The 16,989-nt window shown below is 36.5% G+C and overlaps 1 protein-coding gene across 10 annotated transcripts in view; it reads left to right on the top strand.

Moving 5' to 3' along the window:
* Window positions 1–16,989, top strand: part of ENAH (ENAH actin regulator) — a 157,638-nt gene that overhangs the window by 95,612 nt on the left and 45,037 nt on the right. For 4 of the 10 annotated variants that reach the window (XM_061160140.1, XM_061160142.1, XM_061160146.1 and 1 more), the window contains exon 4: window positions 13,845–13,901. The exons of the other annotated variants lie outside the window; for them this stretch is intronic. In XM_061160140.1, coding sequence (XP_061016123.1) covers window positions 13,845–13,901 — 57 coding nt within the window. The remainder of the gene's footprint in view (window positions 1–13,844; window positions 13,902–16,989) is intronic. 10 annotated transcript variants of the gene reach the window in all.

Raw genomic sequence — 16,989 nt, 5'->3', positions numbered from 1 at the left:
GTAGGGGTACAAAAGTGGAAAAATGAGCTTGTTTGTAGAACAGGAGTTATTTAATTGGCCTCATAGCAAATAAAGTCAGAAAGATAGGTCTGACCAAGAAGGGCTTTTGAGAGCTGTGGGTGATAGAGCTTGAGTGTATGTTTTGGAGCAAATGGGATGATGTGAGCAAAGCTGTACTTCAGAAGGTGAGCAGTGGTTTGAAAAGGGAGCTGCTGGGAACTGAGACAAGCCTTAAGTTGCTGAGTAAAGGCAGAAATAGTAGGAGTAGAGGAGAAAATTCCAGTTGGAGAGGGATCACGGGGATAGAATCAGGTGAGTTTAAACGGGAAATCAATATTGTATGAGTACCTCCTCCCCTTATGCAACTTTTCCTTTTAAAAAAGAATTCTGGCTGCAGATTTTCACATGAAAGCAATAGAAATCTCTGGGAGAGTATCATATCTATTTGCTGATAGTGTGGTACCTAAAATAATGTCTACTTATGAAAAAAATCAGTAGTTTGGGAGAAGGAGGTGAAAAATGAAAATGCTGTTCAGCGTGAGTTTGAATTTTTACTGTGAACCGGAGTCCAAGTTTTAGAAAGAATGATACATGGACACAGATTTGTCTTTAAATAGCTTTTAGAGAGCAGATATGTTAAGCCCACATTTTAGTAATTTATTAACAAAAGTTCCAATCTATGTTATATATGAATGTCCTTTCCTTTGGGAGATAATTCTGTTTGAGTTAGAACAATGGTTTTCAACTTGTTTCAGAACTAATACAAAACAACTGATACACTTTTGAGATAATTTTCTTTTGGAAAGCTAAATAAACAATGTACATCATACATTCCAGTGATAGAGTTATACCTCCTAAGTCAGATATTAAATTTTTTGTTGGGGACTAAAATTTGCCAGCTCTTTGTAGGGATGCTTATCTGAAACCAATCAGAAGTTCTAATTAGCTGTTGTTGACACTTTGAAGAATTTCTGGATCTTGTGATTGTGCCATGATGCTGATAAGCAACATTAAATAGTCCCAGTACCTGAATTGAGCTCAACCAATTATGTATCTTTGCTTACTTAAGAAAGAACAAAGATTAATGATAAATACAGTTCCTTTGGACAAGCTCACTGTAAGTATCAAGTTCACGGGTGTTAGCTAAAATAATAAAAAGGTTTCTAGCTGTTGAAAATGTTGAGAATTACTGAGTTAGGCGTCTGGTTCATATGCCCAACCTTTCTCAGTCAGGGTTACTTGAGAGGGTTAAGTGCTTATGCAAAATGACTTGGTGACTATTACGTTATAGTATATATGAATTATTATCTTTTGTTTATAATAAAAGAATTTTAAGATATTTATTTCTATGACTTTTAAGTTCCTAATCATTAGCTTTTTGGGAAAGCTGCTTTGGCTTGACTGTAACTTGAGTCTAATACTGCATTTTCTTAAGCACAGCTTCAGTTTTGTGTTGTAGAATTGATAAATAACTAAAACAGACAAGATTTCCTTGATGAATCTGTGTTTTATAATTATAGAAAGTTATTTTAGCCTGAAGTTTGTTGTCAGACATTGTATTCTCTCTCATTCTTATTTCTCTGCTTCTTTGTCGGTTGGACCTCTTATTAATGTGTCTGATACAGGTCTAACTGGTGACTTCAGTTCTTTAGGCTTATTTTACAATAAACTTGAAGTTTAATTAATGGGGCTGCAGCAAACTGAGGATGTCATCCATGATTGTTTACATAGTTATTTTTGTGATTATTTTCCTGCATGAGAATAGTTATTTGTATACAATTACTTTACTTGTCTTCTTGGATTGTAATCATTATTTGTTGCCCATAAGTTGGAGAAGCATTTGCTGGATGTTAGACAGTTGAAAGTTCTGATATCTTTTTGTCGGACTTTTTCATATTTAACTATGGATGTAGGAGGTAGGGAGAAGCTTTGATAGAATAGAATCTCTCTCGTTGTTCACTGATGGGAAGACTCAAATTGCAGGAACCACTTCTGCTCTTGTGAGACCAGTTACAACACACAGTCGCAGCCAAACCTGTTCACAACTTTTACAGTTTAGTGTTTTTTCAACTGAAGTATAATTGATTTACAATATTGTACTAGTTTTAGGATCACAGCTCAATTTTGGACATACTTTCATCAGTGTGTAAGTGATAGTGTATACTGTTGGGTCGCCCATGTTTGTATTCAGCAAAGAGCATGTACACGTTGGTGCAGTGCCTCTGAATTAGCACTGGTCATTCCTGTTTGTATGGTCTAGACAAGATAGCAAAATTCTAACTAATTCTAATTAATCTTCTGAAGATAGTATTAAATGGTGATCTCTTTAACATCTGCTATACATGTATAAACAGTGTCACAATGTTACATATATAGACAACATATTATTATATATATAATATGTGATATTATTTCATTAACCCATTAAAAATTCCTTAGAGGTAGATGGTCTCATAATATAAAAGAGGTAAAACCACAATAAGTTTAATTACTTGTCCTCCAGATAAGGTACTACGTTACATGATACTAGAGAAACAAAAATGAATGATTCAAAATTGTTGACCTTAAGAGGCTATTGTGTAGAGAAGATAAGCCATGGTCAGAAATACTTGCAAGACGGCGTGAGTACCATGAATGGTACAGAGTGGTAATTAGGAAGTGGAATAGGCAAATACAGCATGCTACTCATGTAAGGACACCAGAAATAACTCCTGTGAAGTAGACCTGCTATTTCTGTAAGCTTTTGCAGTTTCTGAGATGATTCACCTGAGGAAACAAGTGGCTTCTGTTTTCTGGAAATTTTCAGTGATAATTTGGCTGTAAGAGTGCCATTCATATAAAGAAGAAATGAATCTTTATTAAGAAATTTCTGATGCAAATACTGTCCTGATCTTTACTGTGATAATACTGTACTAAACACAGAGAATTACTTTACCTTGTTCAGACTTAAACTCACACTGGTCTCCGTGGATTTAACATTTTTCTTAAGTCACAGAACCATACACCCCCAATTTGAAGGTACTGACTGGATGACTGATGTCAGTTCCTGGAAACAGGTCTCTAGTGTCTTCTGCAGATAGGGAATGACCGTATGTTCATAGGAGGTAGATTGGATTTTTGTGTACCTCTGTTGTATATACCAAATGGCCTTGCAGTGGCTTTTCGTTGCTCTTAGAACAGAGTACAGGCTTCTTACCAGGAATCCGGATTCCTTCATGAACTGGCCCCTCTTGACTGCATTAACTAAACATGCTCCCTGGTTCAGATCCTTGCACCTTCTATTCCTTCTTTCACCACGGTATTTTCAATAACTTTTTTTTTTTTTGGTGATTTATATGTTTATTACCTAAACCAGTCTTTCCCAGTGGGCTGAAAATTCCGCAGGGGTAAGGATTTTGTTGTCAAAAACACTTTAAAATGATAATTTCTGGACTGCATAAATAAATTTGGTCACAGTCCTAATTCAGTGACACTTACTGGCGGATTTTATTCACATATAAAGATCAAAGTATTCAAAGTGTCTTCTGCTGAAGGCCAAAATACATACATTTTATTTTATTTTCTGCATACATACATTTTAAAATGTAGCCTACAATCTTATTAATCTGGACTAAGATGTGATATATAAACATCTCTCAAGTATACTTAATACAGTAGTAGTAATTTACAGTATTTTTACATAAGTTAGATGTTGGAGTCTCTAGAGTTTTGTTCTTAGGAAGCTAGAACTATTTTTCTGCTCCAAAGGGATGCTGTTCTTTTGGGGAAATCAGCTTGAATTTATACCTTTTCCTTCTTAAGTAGGTACTTTTGCCTCAGTTTGGGTAGTACAGTCTTATTATCAAGTTACCATTACCCAGGCAAGAGCTAGGTTTTCAGGACTCTGGTATTTCCACATTGTCAGTTAGTTCAGCAGTTATTTCTCTGGCAGTATTTACTCTTTTATTCATGAGAGTATAAATTAGAACATGTGTAATTTAAAAAACTTCCCACGAGTATTTCTTGTGTATTTCATCTCCCTGTGAATAGTGATGGTGTGATCCCTGCAGCCAGCTTGTGGAGTCTTGACTTATAAAAAAAAAAATTCAGCATGAAGTTGTTGCCAGAGGAGATTCAGCCAGGTTGCCTGTCTAAAGTTACCTCCCTGTTTCCTAGAGTCGCCCCTCCCTTTAATAGTTCTCCTGTGCCTTGCCCTGACCTGATGGTTCTTGGTCATGAAACTTGTAGAAATAACTTGCTTTCACCTGAATGTCTTCACACTGGGTTTTTCCTTGCTTTTTAAAGAGTTGATTTTCTTTTTCCTGGAAACTTGAGGGGTCCCAACCTTATGATCCATTAAAAACTTTAGATATATATTTCCTGGGTATTCAGGGATTTCTTTATATTATACTGAGCAAGGCTTTATAGGAATCCCCACTTAGCCATCCACATAAAGGTAGTTTTTCAGTTGAAGATTATTTTCTTTCCCTGATTTTTGTTTAAATATTTCTGGTGTTGTGTAAATCTCCTGCTTCTTTATTATACAATTATATACAGATTCATTCATTCTCATAATTATCCTCTCCCATATACATTGTTTAGATGGATTCCTGTATGTAAAGGCACTTCTAACATAGTAGGCCTTAAGCGAGTTTTGGTTAAATTGCATTGATTCGGTGAAACTCCTGTTTAGTTAAACAGGTTGTACCAGTCACCTGCGTGTATGTGCTCAGTCACTCATTCGTGTCCAACTCTTTGTGACCCCATGATCTGTAGCCCGCCAGGCCTTCAGGCAAGAACAGTGTGGTGGTTTGCCATTTCCTCCTTGAGCGGGTCTTTCCTACCCAAGGATTGAACCTCTGTCTGCTGCATTGTCAGGTGGATTCTTCACCATTGCACCACCTGGAAATCCCCTATTGATCACCTACAATGTGCTGAACACCGTGCTGGTTGTTGGTAATTGGGAAGATGACTATTACCTTTGAGCATCTTGAGGTCTAGTGAGGCACACAGCTGACTCTAGTACATGATATACAGGGGTAACGCATCAGTCACACAGTGAATTGTAAAGCCCTTAAGCTGGGCCAGTTTTGATGTTTCATAGTGTGTTTCCTTCTGGGCTGTGGCTGGTATGGAAGTTTTCTTTTTCTCTTCCCCCCGTTTTATTTTTAAATAACAATGTGTTGCTGCTGCTTTTGTATAATAGTTCATTTTTAGAGAGTGAATAGTAGTAAAAGACTAAGATTTTGTGTGAAAAATGTCTGATGAAGAAAATAAAAACTGTAGGCCTACAGGTTGAACTAAGATAACTAAGAATATCATTTAAAGTATGATAATAAGTATTTTGTGCACAGTTTTCCAGAAAAAGAATTTCTTTATTGAGTAACATCTATGGATTCTTAAGACTGGGAATATGGCACTCCTAATGTAGAGTTTCCTAAATTTTTTCATAAGTTTGACAACGTAGGTGTTGGCTTTTTTCATTTTCTTTGTCTCAGTACACTGATGTTTTGTCTAAATAACATACCCTCATGCTTGAATGGTCGTATCTAATTTAGGCCTACTAATTATGAGATATTATCTTTTTTAAAGAGTAGTGAAATAAAGATACATATTGTTATGAATATAATTACATTTCAGAGACTGAAGTTGATGATGTTTAGTTTGTAGAATAAGTTTTTATGTCCTTACTGACAGCCCACACCAATAATTTTTATATTTAATTCTATTTCCTAAACCCCACGTCAGGTTAACAAACCCAGTTTATTTTATTATATATTGAACAAAATTACTCTTTCAATACAATTTTACTTAATTTTGAGTTTCAAAAAGTAAATGTGGACATGTTTGTCATTTAAGCATCAGCTTTCCTGAGTTGTTTTAGATAGAAATTGCTTCTTGGTTTCACCGATGAAGTATCATGAATTATTGTGCAGAGAAAATGAGAAGGGCAGGGCAGTAGGGTTCCTAGAGAGAAGGAGATAACTGTTCTGGCTTAACTAGGACAGGCCTGGTTTTGTATGAACCATCCTAAATGGGTATGTATTCAGAGTCATGGCCTAACAAATGCCTTTGACTTTTTATTCCTCCTGAAGGACAAGCTGATGGCGGAGGAACCTTCCCAGGCCAGCTCAATGTTTGGGAAGGATACCCAAGTGCTGGCTCTGCAGTCCTTCCAGACACCTGGGGTCATGCTGGTATTGTTAATCAAGTCACTTCCCTCATTGTGTACATCCAGTTCTCGCGTCAGAACCTAGAGCCAGTTAGAGCTCCACCTATGGCAACTGTTCTTGGCAAAGAGCTCAAATTTCCAGCACAGCATTTTGCTGTGATTTTTTTTCTAATCAGGAAGTTGCGTGCTTATTATAAAGTTTAAGCAGTATGGAAGGTCATAAAGAAGAAAGAAAAATATCTAAAATCTTACCACCCAGAGGTAGTCAGTCACCTTTAATATTATCCATAATAGAAAAGTAATAGGCATTGAGATCCTTTTCAACTTTATCTTTCAATTCTAAGAAGAACACGAGCATGACATGGCACTCCCCCCCCCCCCCCCCCCAACTAACAGCTTTATTGAGCTTTACTCCACATACCATACAGTTTACCCATTTAAAGTGTACAATTAGGTGATTTTTAGTATACTCATAGAAGTGTACAACTATCACCATAATCAGTTTTAGAGCACTTTCATCACACCATAAGCATTATCACCATCCTTACCCCTCGCTTCCCAGGTGGCTCAGGGGTAGAGAATCTGCCTGCAAACCCACTGCCGTATTCTTGCCTGCGAATCCTGTGGACAGAGCAGCCTGGCAGGTATAGCCTGTGGGGTCACAAAGAGTCAGACATGACCGAGCAACTGAGCATGCACACACCCTTACCTCACCCCATTCCTTCATCCCTCCCAGCTCCTGGCAACCACTAATCTGTTTTCTGTCTCTATATATTTGCCTGCTCTGTACATTTCGTATAAATGGAATCATACAACATGTGATCTTTTGTGACTGGCTTCTTAACACAATTTTTTCACAGTTCATCTGTTTTGTAGCATGTGTCATGTATGGCAGTTTGAAAAGTAAATCATTAGCACATATTCATGTATCTAGGCATACTTTCTAAGAGCCGAGTTTCTCATTTTAACAATTTATTTTCATGTGTTAAAGTTGTATACAGTGAAAGTAATGATTAATTCTGAACATTTTAAAAATAAATAGGCTTATAAGCAAAGCAGAAAGGCTTCCTCATATTCTTTATAAAACCCAACATTTAAAAACGTGGTAAATTGTGTAAATTAGAATTGTGTAGTAGTTTTCTGTGTCAAATTAATTGTATACAGAGAAGAATGCTGGACCATTTGTGAAATCTGTTAGGTTTATTTTCTTGGCTCCCAGGCACATTTTTCTTGCCCAGCATTGTCCTGCCTTCACTTTTACCCCCATATCCAAGAGCATTAGCTTAGAAACTTCGTACTTTATTTTGAACTTCATACTTTTTTGATTCTCTTCTCTTACTAAAGTAGGGAAGAACAGACATGGCCTTTGAAAACTTCTGTATTACACTTTTAGAGTGAAAACAGTTTTAGTTAAAAGAATTTCACCAGTTTACTTAAGGATGAGGGAACGAAATTGTATGAATTTCCTTAAGAATGATTTGAGGTGTTCTCATTAGATGCTGCCTCTCATCCCCAGATGAGCCTGGCCCATGGAATTGGGTCCCTTTGTACACATATTCCCACCCTTTTCTCCCTCCCACTTTGCCTAATATTAATGTTGCCTAAAAGTTTTAAGTCTAGGCAGGTTCTTCACATTTCTTAGAAAATTTAGTATTACCCAATTTTATATTTATACTTATTATCTCCTTTCAAAATTTTGAAGTGGATAATCTTTAAAAACTTAGGTAGTTAATAAAACTTGAAACAGGAAATAAGAATGCCTAGTAAAGGAGGGAGAAATAATTATCTTAGTTGTCTGGGGACTAATAGTAACTCCTAGTGTTGACTACCAGAAAGTTCTAATTTTCAAAAAGGGAGCATACTAGTTGACCAAGAAGATCACAGACAGAAGACATGTTCACATAGGAGGAGCATACAGCTCATTTGAGAATTTAAAAGACCAGTGTACCCGGAGTGTAGAGAGAAACAAAGTCTAAGTTGGATGAGTTAGGGTACAATTACATCATGGGGAGAAAGCATTGGATTTTGGTATTTATCTTTAGATCAGTGGAAAGCTATTGAAGATACTTTACTAAGGGGAGATGATTTGATCTGGTTTAGTTATTAAGTATTACTGGTTTCTGTGGGGGAGGGGAGAGGTATGACAATCAGGATAAACAGATTAATTAGGGGATGCCATGTGTAGTCTAGTGATAGTGATGGTGTTAGTCGCTTCTGTCGTGTCCGACTCATTGTGACTCCATGAGCTGTAGCCCACCAGGCTCCTCTGTCCATGGAATTCTCAAGGCAAGAACACTGAATTGGGTTGCCATTCCCTTCTCCAGGGCGTCTTCCCAACCCAAGGATCGAACCTGAGTCTCCCACATTGCGGGTAGAGTCTTTACCTTTTAAACCACAAGGGATTCCCCATGTAAAATAGTCCAGGCTGGTGTATTTTATGTCCCTTAATGCATGTGTATTTATAGTTTACATTTAGTATTGACATCAAATACATTATAAAATGTGAGATTATAGAAATGTAAAAAGGAATGAACAGAAGTGGAAGCACTGCTGTTTTCTTTCCCTCCCGGGGTGTGACTAGTGTTCTGGGATGTGAATCCCACTTTGCAAACAAGAGATCCTGAATCAGCACAAGAGATCATGGAACATGAACAGTGACAGTGGAGATGGTTTGGCGAGAGAAATGCAGAGATTGTATTCATAGGACTTGGAAATAGGTTAAATAGTAGTAATAGAGGGAAAGGAATTCCCAGGTGGCTCAGTAGTAAAGAATCCACCTGCCAATGCAAGAGCCATAGGAGACTTGGGTCCACTCCCTGGGTCGGGAAGATCCCCTGGAGGAGAAAATGGCAACCCACGCCAGTATTCTTGCTGGAATAATCCCCTGGACAGAGGAGCCTGGAGGGCTCCTTCCATGGGGTCACAGCGTAGGACACCACCGAGCACACGATGGAAAACAGGTGAGGAGAGCCCTAGATTTCTGGTTTGCGCACCTGAATAGAGAGTTACCCAGATGCTGTAGTAATGAGCTAATCATCTTTGTTAAAGCGTTCTCCCTGAACGTGCTGCTTTCTCTGAGCATACTCGTACTCATTTCTTAGTAAGGAAGGACAGGGGTGGGGTGGGAGGATGGAGGTGGTAAGGTGATTGATGGACAGGCCTTGATCTGTGCTCAGGAGGAAGAAGCAGAGAAATGAATGTTGGACATGAGTTACTCTTGCCTTTGGAGGTGTCATATAGACTCTGCAACTTGACTCTTCAGTTTCTTTAGCTGGAGGCAGTCACTCATCCCACACCTAAAAGGGCTTACAAAACAGGTGTTGGAATGATGCTGTTGCCGAAGCCTAATCAATTATCAGCGATTTATCAGCTGTGAGCAGTCATCTTCATACTTGCTTAGAAAGAAGTAAAATGCGTTTGAGGCCCTCATTTAGGGGAGAACTAAAGAAATGAAGAGGGGTGGGGGAACCCAGTCATACAAACAGTTTTGCCTAAGACTCAGTAATTTAGAAAAAGAGAGCAGTGGTACTTTTTTCACTTGTGACTAGAGACATGTGATGTTTCATTTCATGAGGTATGTAAGATTTTCCTTTGTTAAAAACTACATATATTTTAAAACAATTTGAAGTTCTTTCAAAAATGCTTTAAAAATACCACTTTAAAAATACCACACTTTGAGTTAAATTTACTATTTGTAATTCTCATGTCTTTTAGCACAGTGTGCTGCAGATTACAGTACTCTTTTCTGCCCATTTTTACTGAGGTATAATTGACAAAATTGTGAGATGTTTACAGTGTACATCTTGATGATTTGATATATGTAAAAGTTGTGAAAGGATTTCTTCCATCTGGTTAATGCAGCTATTGCATATTTATTTTTTTGTTTGGCTATGAATTTAGCTTTTTTAGGTTCCACATCCAGGTGATTCCATGCAGTCTTTTCTTTGTCCAGCTTATTGCAGTTAGCATAATACCTTCAAGATCCATCCATATTGCTGCTAATAGTAGGATTTCCTTTTTCCTATGGCTGAATAATATTGCAGTGTGTGTATATTAATATATATAGTGCATCTTCTTTATCCATTCATCTGTTAATGAACGCTTAGGTTGTTTTGTATCTCAGGTTTTGTGGCTGTTGCTGTGCTGAACATGGGAATGCAGATTATTTCTTCAGTTTCCTGTTTTCAGTTCCTTTGGGAATATACCAAGAAGTGGGATTTCTGGGTTACATGGTAGTTCTGTTGTTAATTTTGGGGGAAATTTCAATATTGTTTTCCGTAGTGGCTGCCCCAGTTTATATTTCCCGGTACCTACTCTTTGAAGAGAGACAGTCATACCACACTGCAGTGTCTTCCTCCATTCTGTTCTAGATGTATTAGAACAAACACAAACACATTTGTTTTCAGTCAGTTCAGTTCAGTCGCTCAGTCGTGTCCAACTCTTTGTGACTCCATGGACTGCAGCACGCCAGGCCTCCCTGTCCATCACCAACTCCCGGAGCCTTCTCAAATTCATGTCCATTCAGTCAGTGATGCCGTCCGCCCATCTCATCCTCTGTTGTCCCCTTCTCCTCCCACCTTCAATCTTTCCCAGCATCAGGGTCTTTTCAGATGAGTCAGTTCTTTGCATCAGGTGGCCGAAGTATTGGAGTTTTCAGCTTCAGCATCAGTCCTTCCAATGAACACCCAGGACTGACCTCCTTTAGGATGGACTGGTTGGATCTCCTTGCAGTCCAAGGGACTCTCAAGAGTCTTCTCCAACAGCACAGTTCAAAAGCATCAATTCTTCAGTGCCCAGCTTTCTTTATAGTCCAACTCTCACATCCATACATGACTACTGGAAAGACCATAGCACTGACTAGACAGACCTTTGTGGGCAGAGTGTTGTCTCTGCTTTCTAACATGCTGTCATGCCCTCTCACAGCTGGTGGCAGTAGCACTTTGCAGTCGCGAGGATAACCTGGGCCCTCACGGTACTCACTGCCAGTTTGCATGCTGGTGCTATGCTCACTCAACAGACCAGCTTTCCAGAGAGCACAAACCAAATTAAAACCAGCTCTAAGCAAACGTTTTCTCATTTAATCCTTGGAAAAAATGCTGAGATGGGTAGTATCCTCATTACAAATTGCTTTGAGATTAATTGCTGACAGTGGAAACCTCTAAGGTTAAAAATGTGAACACTAAGAATCTACTGTAGTAATTCTATATAGAAGTAACAGTAATACTGATCAAGTGACATCTTGTCATTTTCTCCTACCTACTAGTATCTCACCCAAGGTTTCTGTACTTCCCTGCTTGTACAAAACACCTAACGATAAAGTATGTTAAAGGGTGGAGAAAGCCTGAGGGATAGCTGTTTTAGAAACTATTAGAAATACATGAACAACCATGACAAGACTATTTCGAGGTCGGTGTAGCTAATAGAGATGGGTCATTTTTCTTTTCTTGAGGTCTAACATGGAGGTTAAGTTTTGCTTTTTTGATACATCTTAACCTCCTCAGTTCTGTTTTCCTTTAGGGTCCATCCTTATTTCTCTCAGCCCTAAGCCTATTTTAATACTCTGATTTAAAGAGAAATGTCCCTTTTTTTCTTTTTCCAACTGAATTTCTTCAATCCGAACACTGAACCTTCTTTTCCCATATTCTATGCTCCTCCTTCAGTTGAGCAAAGAAAGAGTCAACAGCATCAGTATTAAGCAGGAAGTGCTGTTAGGCTTATGCATATGATGGAATGAATAATTTAGTATCTTCGGGAAATGCAAACTGCAGTAGAACTCAATCTAGCTTATCAGAATTTAGATCAGTACTTTACAGGATGGTATGAACTAAAAGTCAGTAGGAAAAAGATGTTTAAAGATACCAGGTTGCATAGAATATTGCATAATTGTTTAAATTGTCACGAGATTGGGAGTTTTGTGTCTTATGTGGTAATGATGTTTTTCCTGCATTCTGACAATTGTCAGATGACTTTTTGCCAAAATGATTGGTAATGGAATGTGGCAGTTTCTTTGCTGTCAGAGACGAGATAATTTCTCAGGTTTTTCCTGTAAGTTTTTAATATTTTTCTTATTTTTTAATCCTTTAAATATAAATGAAAGGAACTGAAAGGTCAAACCTGAAGACTAGGCGTGTTTATTTAATAAAGGCTTTATAGAAGTAGTCATTTACAGACATCGGTAAGACAGATTTTTTTTAAGTTTAAATTTAAAATATAATTATTGAAAATTTTCTAAATGGTTTATCATCTTTGGCATGATCTGATTAGGCTAGTAGACATTTTATATGTGTGCCTGTGGTCTTTTTTTATGTCATTACTGTAAATATTGTGCATGCTACTTTAATAATAATTGGGTGGGTGGAAGTACTTGGCAAAGGTGACATTCATCAGTCTTGTTTGTGTTTAAAAAATCTGCTGTATTTAATATCTTTAAAGCAAGGTTTAAACTTAATTGGATTGTATTAAATCTAATTTCTATAAATGATAAAGATTTTCTTGATTATTTAAGATTTATTACCGTTTTCAGGTGTATATTCTTAAAATATAAATTGGTTTGGTTCTGATTCTATGCAGACTTTTTTTAGTTAGCATATATTGTATTATTAAAGAATACAGTTTTAAGGGAAATCTAAAATACTGTCTTGTTTGCCTTTCTGTAGTCTTTCTTAAGTCAGTATATTTTTAACTTGTTCACTGTTAGCTTGATTAATACTGATTGGAAGAGAAAATCTTTCCCAAACTGAAGAGAATTTCTTTAGTATTTTATAGAAAAGTATTGATGTAAAGTTTTGAATGTTATTAATGTAAAACTGAAAGAAATTTAGTTTTGTTTTTTCCCACCCCAATTTTGAGTGTCACCTTGCTTTTATAAAAGCCTTTCCCCTTTTCATAAATTATCATGTCCTCCTCATTGAATTTTTTCACTTAAAGAGAATTTATCTCGTTAATACTCAAAAGTAAATTTTAGTATAGATAGCCTAAATACTAAATGGCCTTTTGATGTGGCCACATATTTTTAGTAAGATTTTTTTTTTCAACATGTGTATGCATATACACATGTTGAAGAAAAAAAGAAAAATAAAATGTGCCTTGATAAAACAATAGTTTTTATGTTTTTCAAAGTGAAAAATGAAGATATTCTTACTTTACATCAATGAGTATGTAACACTTTAATTGCTGGAGGCTGTTTAAAATGGCTTTGGTTTTTTTCAACTAGGAAAATGAGTTCAGCTCATGTTAAGCTAATTATAAGCATTTCCCTTAAATTGTTTTCAGCTGCAAATTCTTTTAAATGAGCAATACTGAATGAGGGTAACTATCATTAAATTAACTAATGGCCAGAGATTTGACTCCCTGTATCTCAGATCCATTTACATTTTAAGATAAACTGTAAAATGCAAATTGATGCATTCTCTGATTGTGTAACTCAGGAAATAATTAAGCTGTAAGTGCATCATTTGATCTGTGGCTTATTATAGGGTTTTTCCACCAAAAAAATACAGAGAAAAATTTTTTGAAAAAATTATGTTACAGGGGATACGTTTGTATTAAATTACAGAGTTTCCAGAATGAGGATCTAGCTAGGACGTATGTATAATACGTTTTGAACCTTTCAAAGCACCTTTTAGTTTATGTGAAGTTCTTCAGATGGCCCCGTTGTCTTTTGAAGCTTCTAACACCAAGGTGTCTGTTGCAGCCCAGAGCAAGGTTACTGCTACCCAGGACAGCACTAATTTGCGATGTATTTTCTGTGGTAAGCAACATTATGTTTACATTACTTTTTCAAGCTGTGGTACATACTACTTGCGCATTTCCATAACTTTTGTTTCCTTAGGCCATGGTCTGGTTTGTGGTATTTGGGATATACAGCAAGCTACTGTTTTATGTTGTGATATTTGTTGTGGTTCTTGTAGGTGATTTGGTCAGCTTTTGAGTTGGCTTTCTAGCGAGGATTTAGTTAAAATTAGGGTCTCAGAACTAATTCTTGTTCACTTCTTCCAACATGAATGAGAGGGGTTTTTGTTTGTTCGTTTTTGTTTTTAACTATTTTGTTTGAGAGCAGTCTTTTAAATTAGAGTTTTGGGGGAAAGTTCTATCCATCTTACTGTGATATCAGGAATGTGATTGGGATTTACTGGAAGGGAGATTTTGCTTAGCTTGAATTAGTTTTCAAATGTACATGTTGTGAGGCAGCTGTGAGCTCTTTCATGCTTTGATAGGTTGATTTCTGATCGACAGCCTCCTTTATTCAGTAGGTTAGATATCTGTGGCGTAGGAGCGAATTTAGGCTTACAGTGTGTTTTCTTTCACTCTCATGCTCATATACACATGTGTGCACATATATATGTTGTTTGCATGGACAAACCAGTTATGTCACTTAGCCTTTTTTCCACATTACAGTTAATAAAGTATATGCATATCCTTCTCCTTACACTAGGATAAATCTGCATACACACACACACACACAGACATACATCTGAATTCCTTTTAGTCTCATTTGATTATAAAACTTTTGTTTTGAAAACCCCAATTCAAAAGTGACTTTTAAATCTTACAGGTGCAGCCCCTCTCCCACCCCCTGCCTTTGACTCAGATACGCCTTTTTGACTACTGTATATCTTAACTGACCAGATTATTTTATGAGAGCTAAAATGATAAATACTACTAAAATTTTATATGAACAGTTCAGCTGTGTATCTTTATTTTATCCACATGACTCAGAGTTTTTGATATGCTCCTTCAGTACTACTAATATTGTTTCTTTACCTATAAAGAGAATTGTTTTAAGGTTGATATACTTGCTGGTTTAGGCAAGGAAGTATGTGTTATAAATTGCCCCCCAAAATGAAAATTCTGATGCATTCCTTAATCACCTGAGGTTTTATGTTGTTCCAGGTGACAGTTACAGGAGTGGGCCTGTCGTGTGGCCCTGTATAAACGCTTCACTCGTCTCAGATTCCTCAGTTAATCGTCGCAGATTAACTGTTTAATTAGTAACTTTTAATTTTGATTTTTCTGCCTCCTCCTGGGGGTTCTTTCAGGTCATCTTTTGAACTAGCTGCAAGTGTGATTGTTCCTGTTTGTGTTATTAGGACTCTTTAGATCTTTCTGAAAACCTACTTGATGTTCTATAATTTGCCGCTTAATATGTGGGGTTTCACATGCAGAATAATAGATAGAGTTTACCCAGTTGCAGAATAATAGAGTTTATCTAGTTGCAGAATAATAGAGTTTACCCAGTTGCAGAGAAAAAATTTGGCCTTCATAAAGGTGAATTTTTTAAGCTGTAAAATAATGTGTTAAAAAGCAAATTTCCCCCATTATTACCTTTGATTGATTTAACTGTATGCAAACAATATAATTACCACATTGCTAAATTTAAACTTGATTGTATTGTGTATAATAACACTTATTTGTCTTTTAGTCCTGTGTTTTTAAATAGTCTGTGGCTAAGTGTGAAACAAGATATGTGAAAATTAAAACATGACAATAAGTGAAATGTGCTTTAGCCAAAACTCAGTCCTGAAGTCAAGACTGAAATGCCATTCATTTCTGGTTTAGGGAGACGTTCAGTTCTGATTTCTATCATTTATAAGTTACCGTATCAGCGACATGGACACATTTTCTTTATTAGAATCAGTGATTTACATACTTTGCTACATGAATCCTAGCCAGGACACATTAAGACCAACTATTGTCTCTGGCTCTGGTAATAAAACAGAGAAAACTTAACTGTCATATAGCTACTGTTCTTTATATTAGAGTAGGGACAAAGCAGGTTCACTTGTCTCTTCTCCCTTTTTCCTCCAAAAGAACTGTTGACCATCCTGTGATGCTCATAAAATGTTGTTACTTAACCCACTTGTTAGAAAAGTACCTTTTTTTTTCTCCCCGCATTGTATGAGAACACAGATCCTCAGGTAGACATGTGAGCTGTGTGATAGGAAGAATAGTGGCAGCTGACAGCCTTGTACTCTTAACTGCTGCTTCATGTTTTGTGGTGCCTGTGGTATAATTCACCAACTGTGTAACCCAGTAGAGTGTTGGACAAGAAGAAAGAATGTAATTGTGTACCTAAAGTTCATAATTTACCTAGAACTCTTATTTAATCTCACAGTACATTTATATTATTTTTAAATGCACATAAATTTCGATGTGCTTGTTGTGAGTTGACAGTATTGATAAAGAAGAAACAAAATAACCAGATTAAATATGGATGTGAGAAAATGCTGGGGGAGGAGGCTTCTCCTTTTCTGTTCCCACTCCCCCACCCCTTTTAAAGAAAGTTTTTGGGAAGATAACCCATTATCACCAAGAACCATGTAGAAAAGAATTTTAAAGAGTGCTTTTTAGTTGTTCTTGGATTCCTCCCATTTAGAAAGGATCTTCCTTGTTGTAAACTATTTTTATAATTAGCAATGTTAGCCAGAAAATATTACCCACATTTTTTAAAGCTCCTTTTAAAACAAGTTTGCTGAGTAAAAACTTAAAACTCAAAACTTAAAAAAAAAAAATCCAAATTAGTTTTTATGAATTGCTAAAAGAGACCTTTCTCACATTCACATTTTTTTGTGAGTTATATCAAACTTTCGTTAGTTTAATTTAAAAAACCTTTAAATGAAATCAGTAGGATTGAGTTGAGATATTGATATGTTTCTCTTGAATTTATGTATTTGTGTTGAAACTTAACATCGAGAGATTTTAATTGGTGAATTTAATCTATTAATATTATTGTTACAATAATAATTACAGTGCCTGGTATAGATGTGTTAGGATCAAATTTGAGATTGGTGCCAAACAAATCTGACATTCACCTGATTAATTATTTGAGCCTCATGAGG

This window comes from Dama dama, chromosome 14, assembly GCF_033118175.1.
Source record: "Dama dama isolate Ldn47 chromosome 14, ASM3311817v1, whole genome shotgun sequence".
Classification (NCBI taxonomy): Eukaryota; Metazoa; Chordata; class Mammalia; order Artiodactyla; family Cervidae; genus Dama; species Dama dama.
Note: the sequence above shows the minus strand (reverse complement) of the source record. Positions and strands in the feature narration are given on the sequence as shown.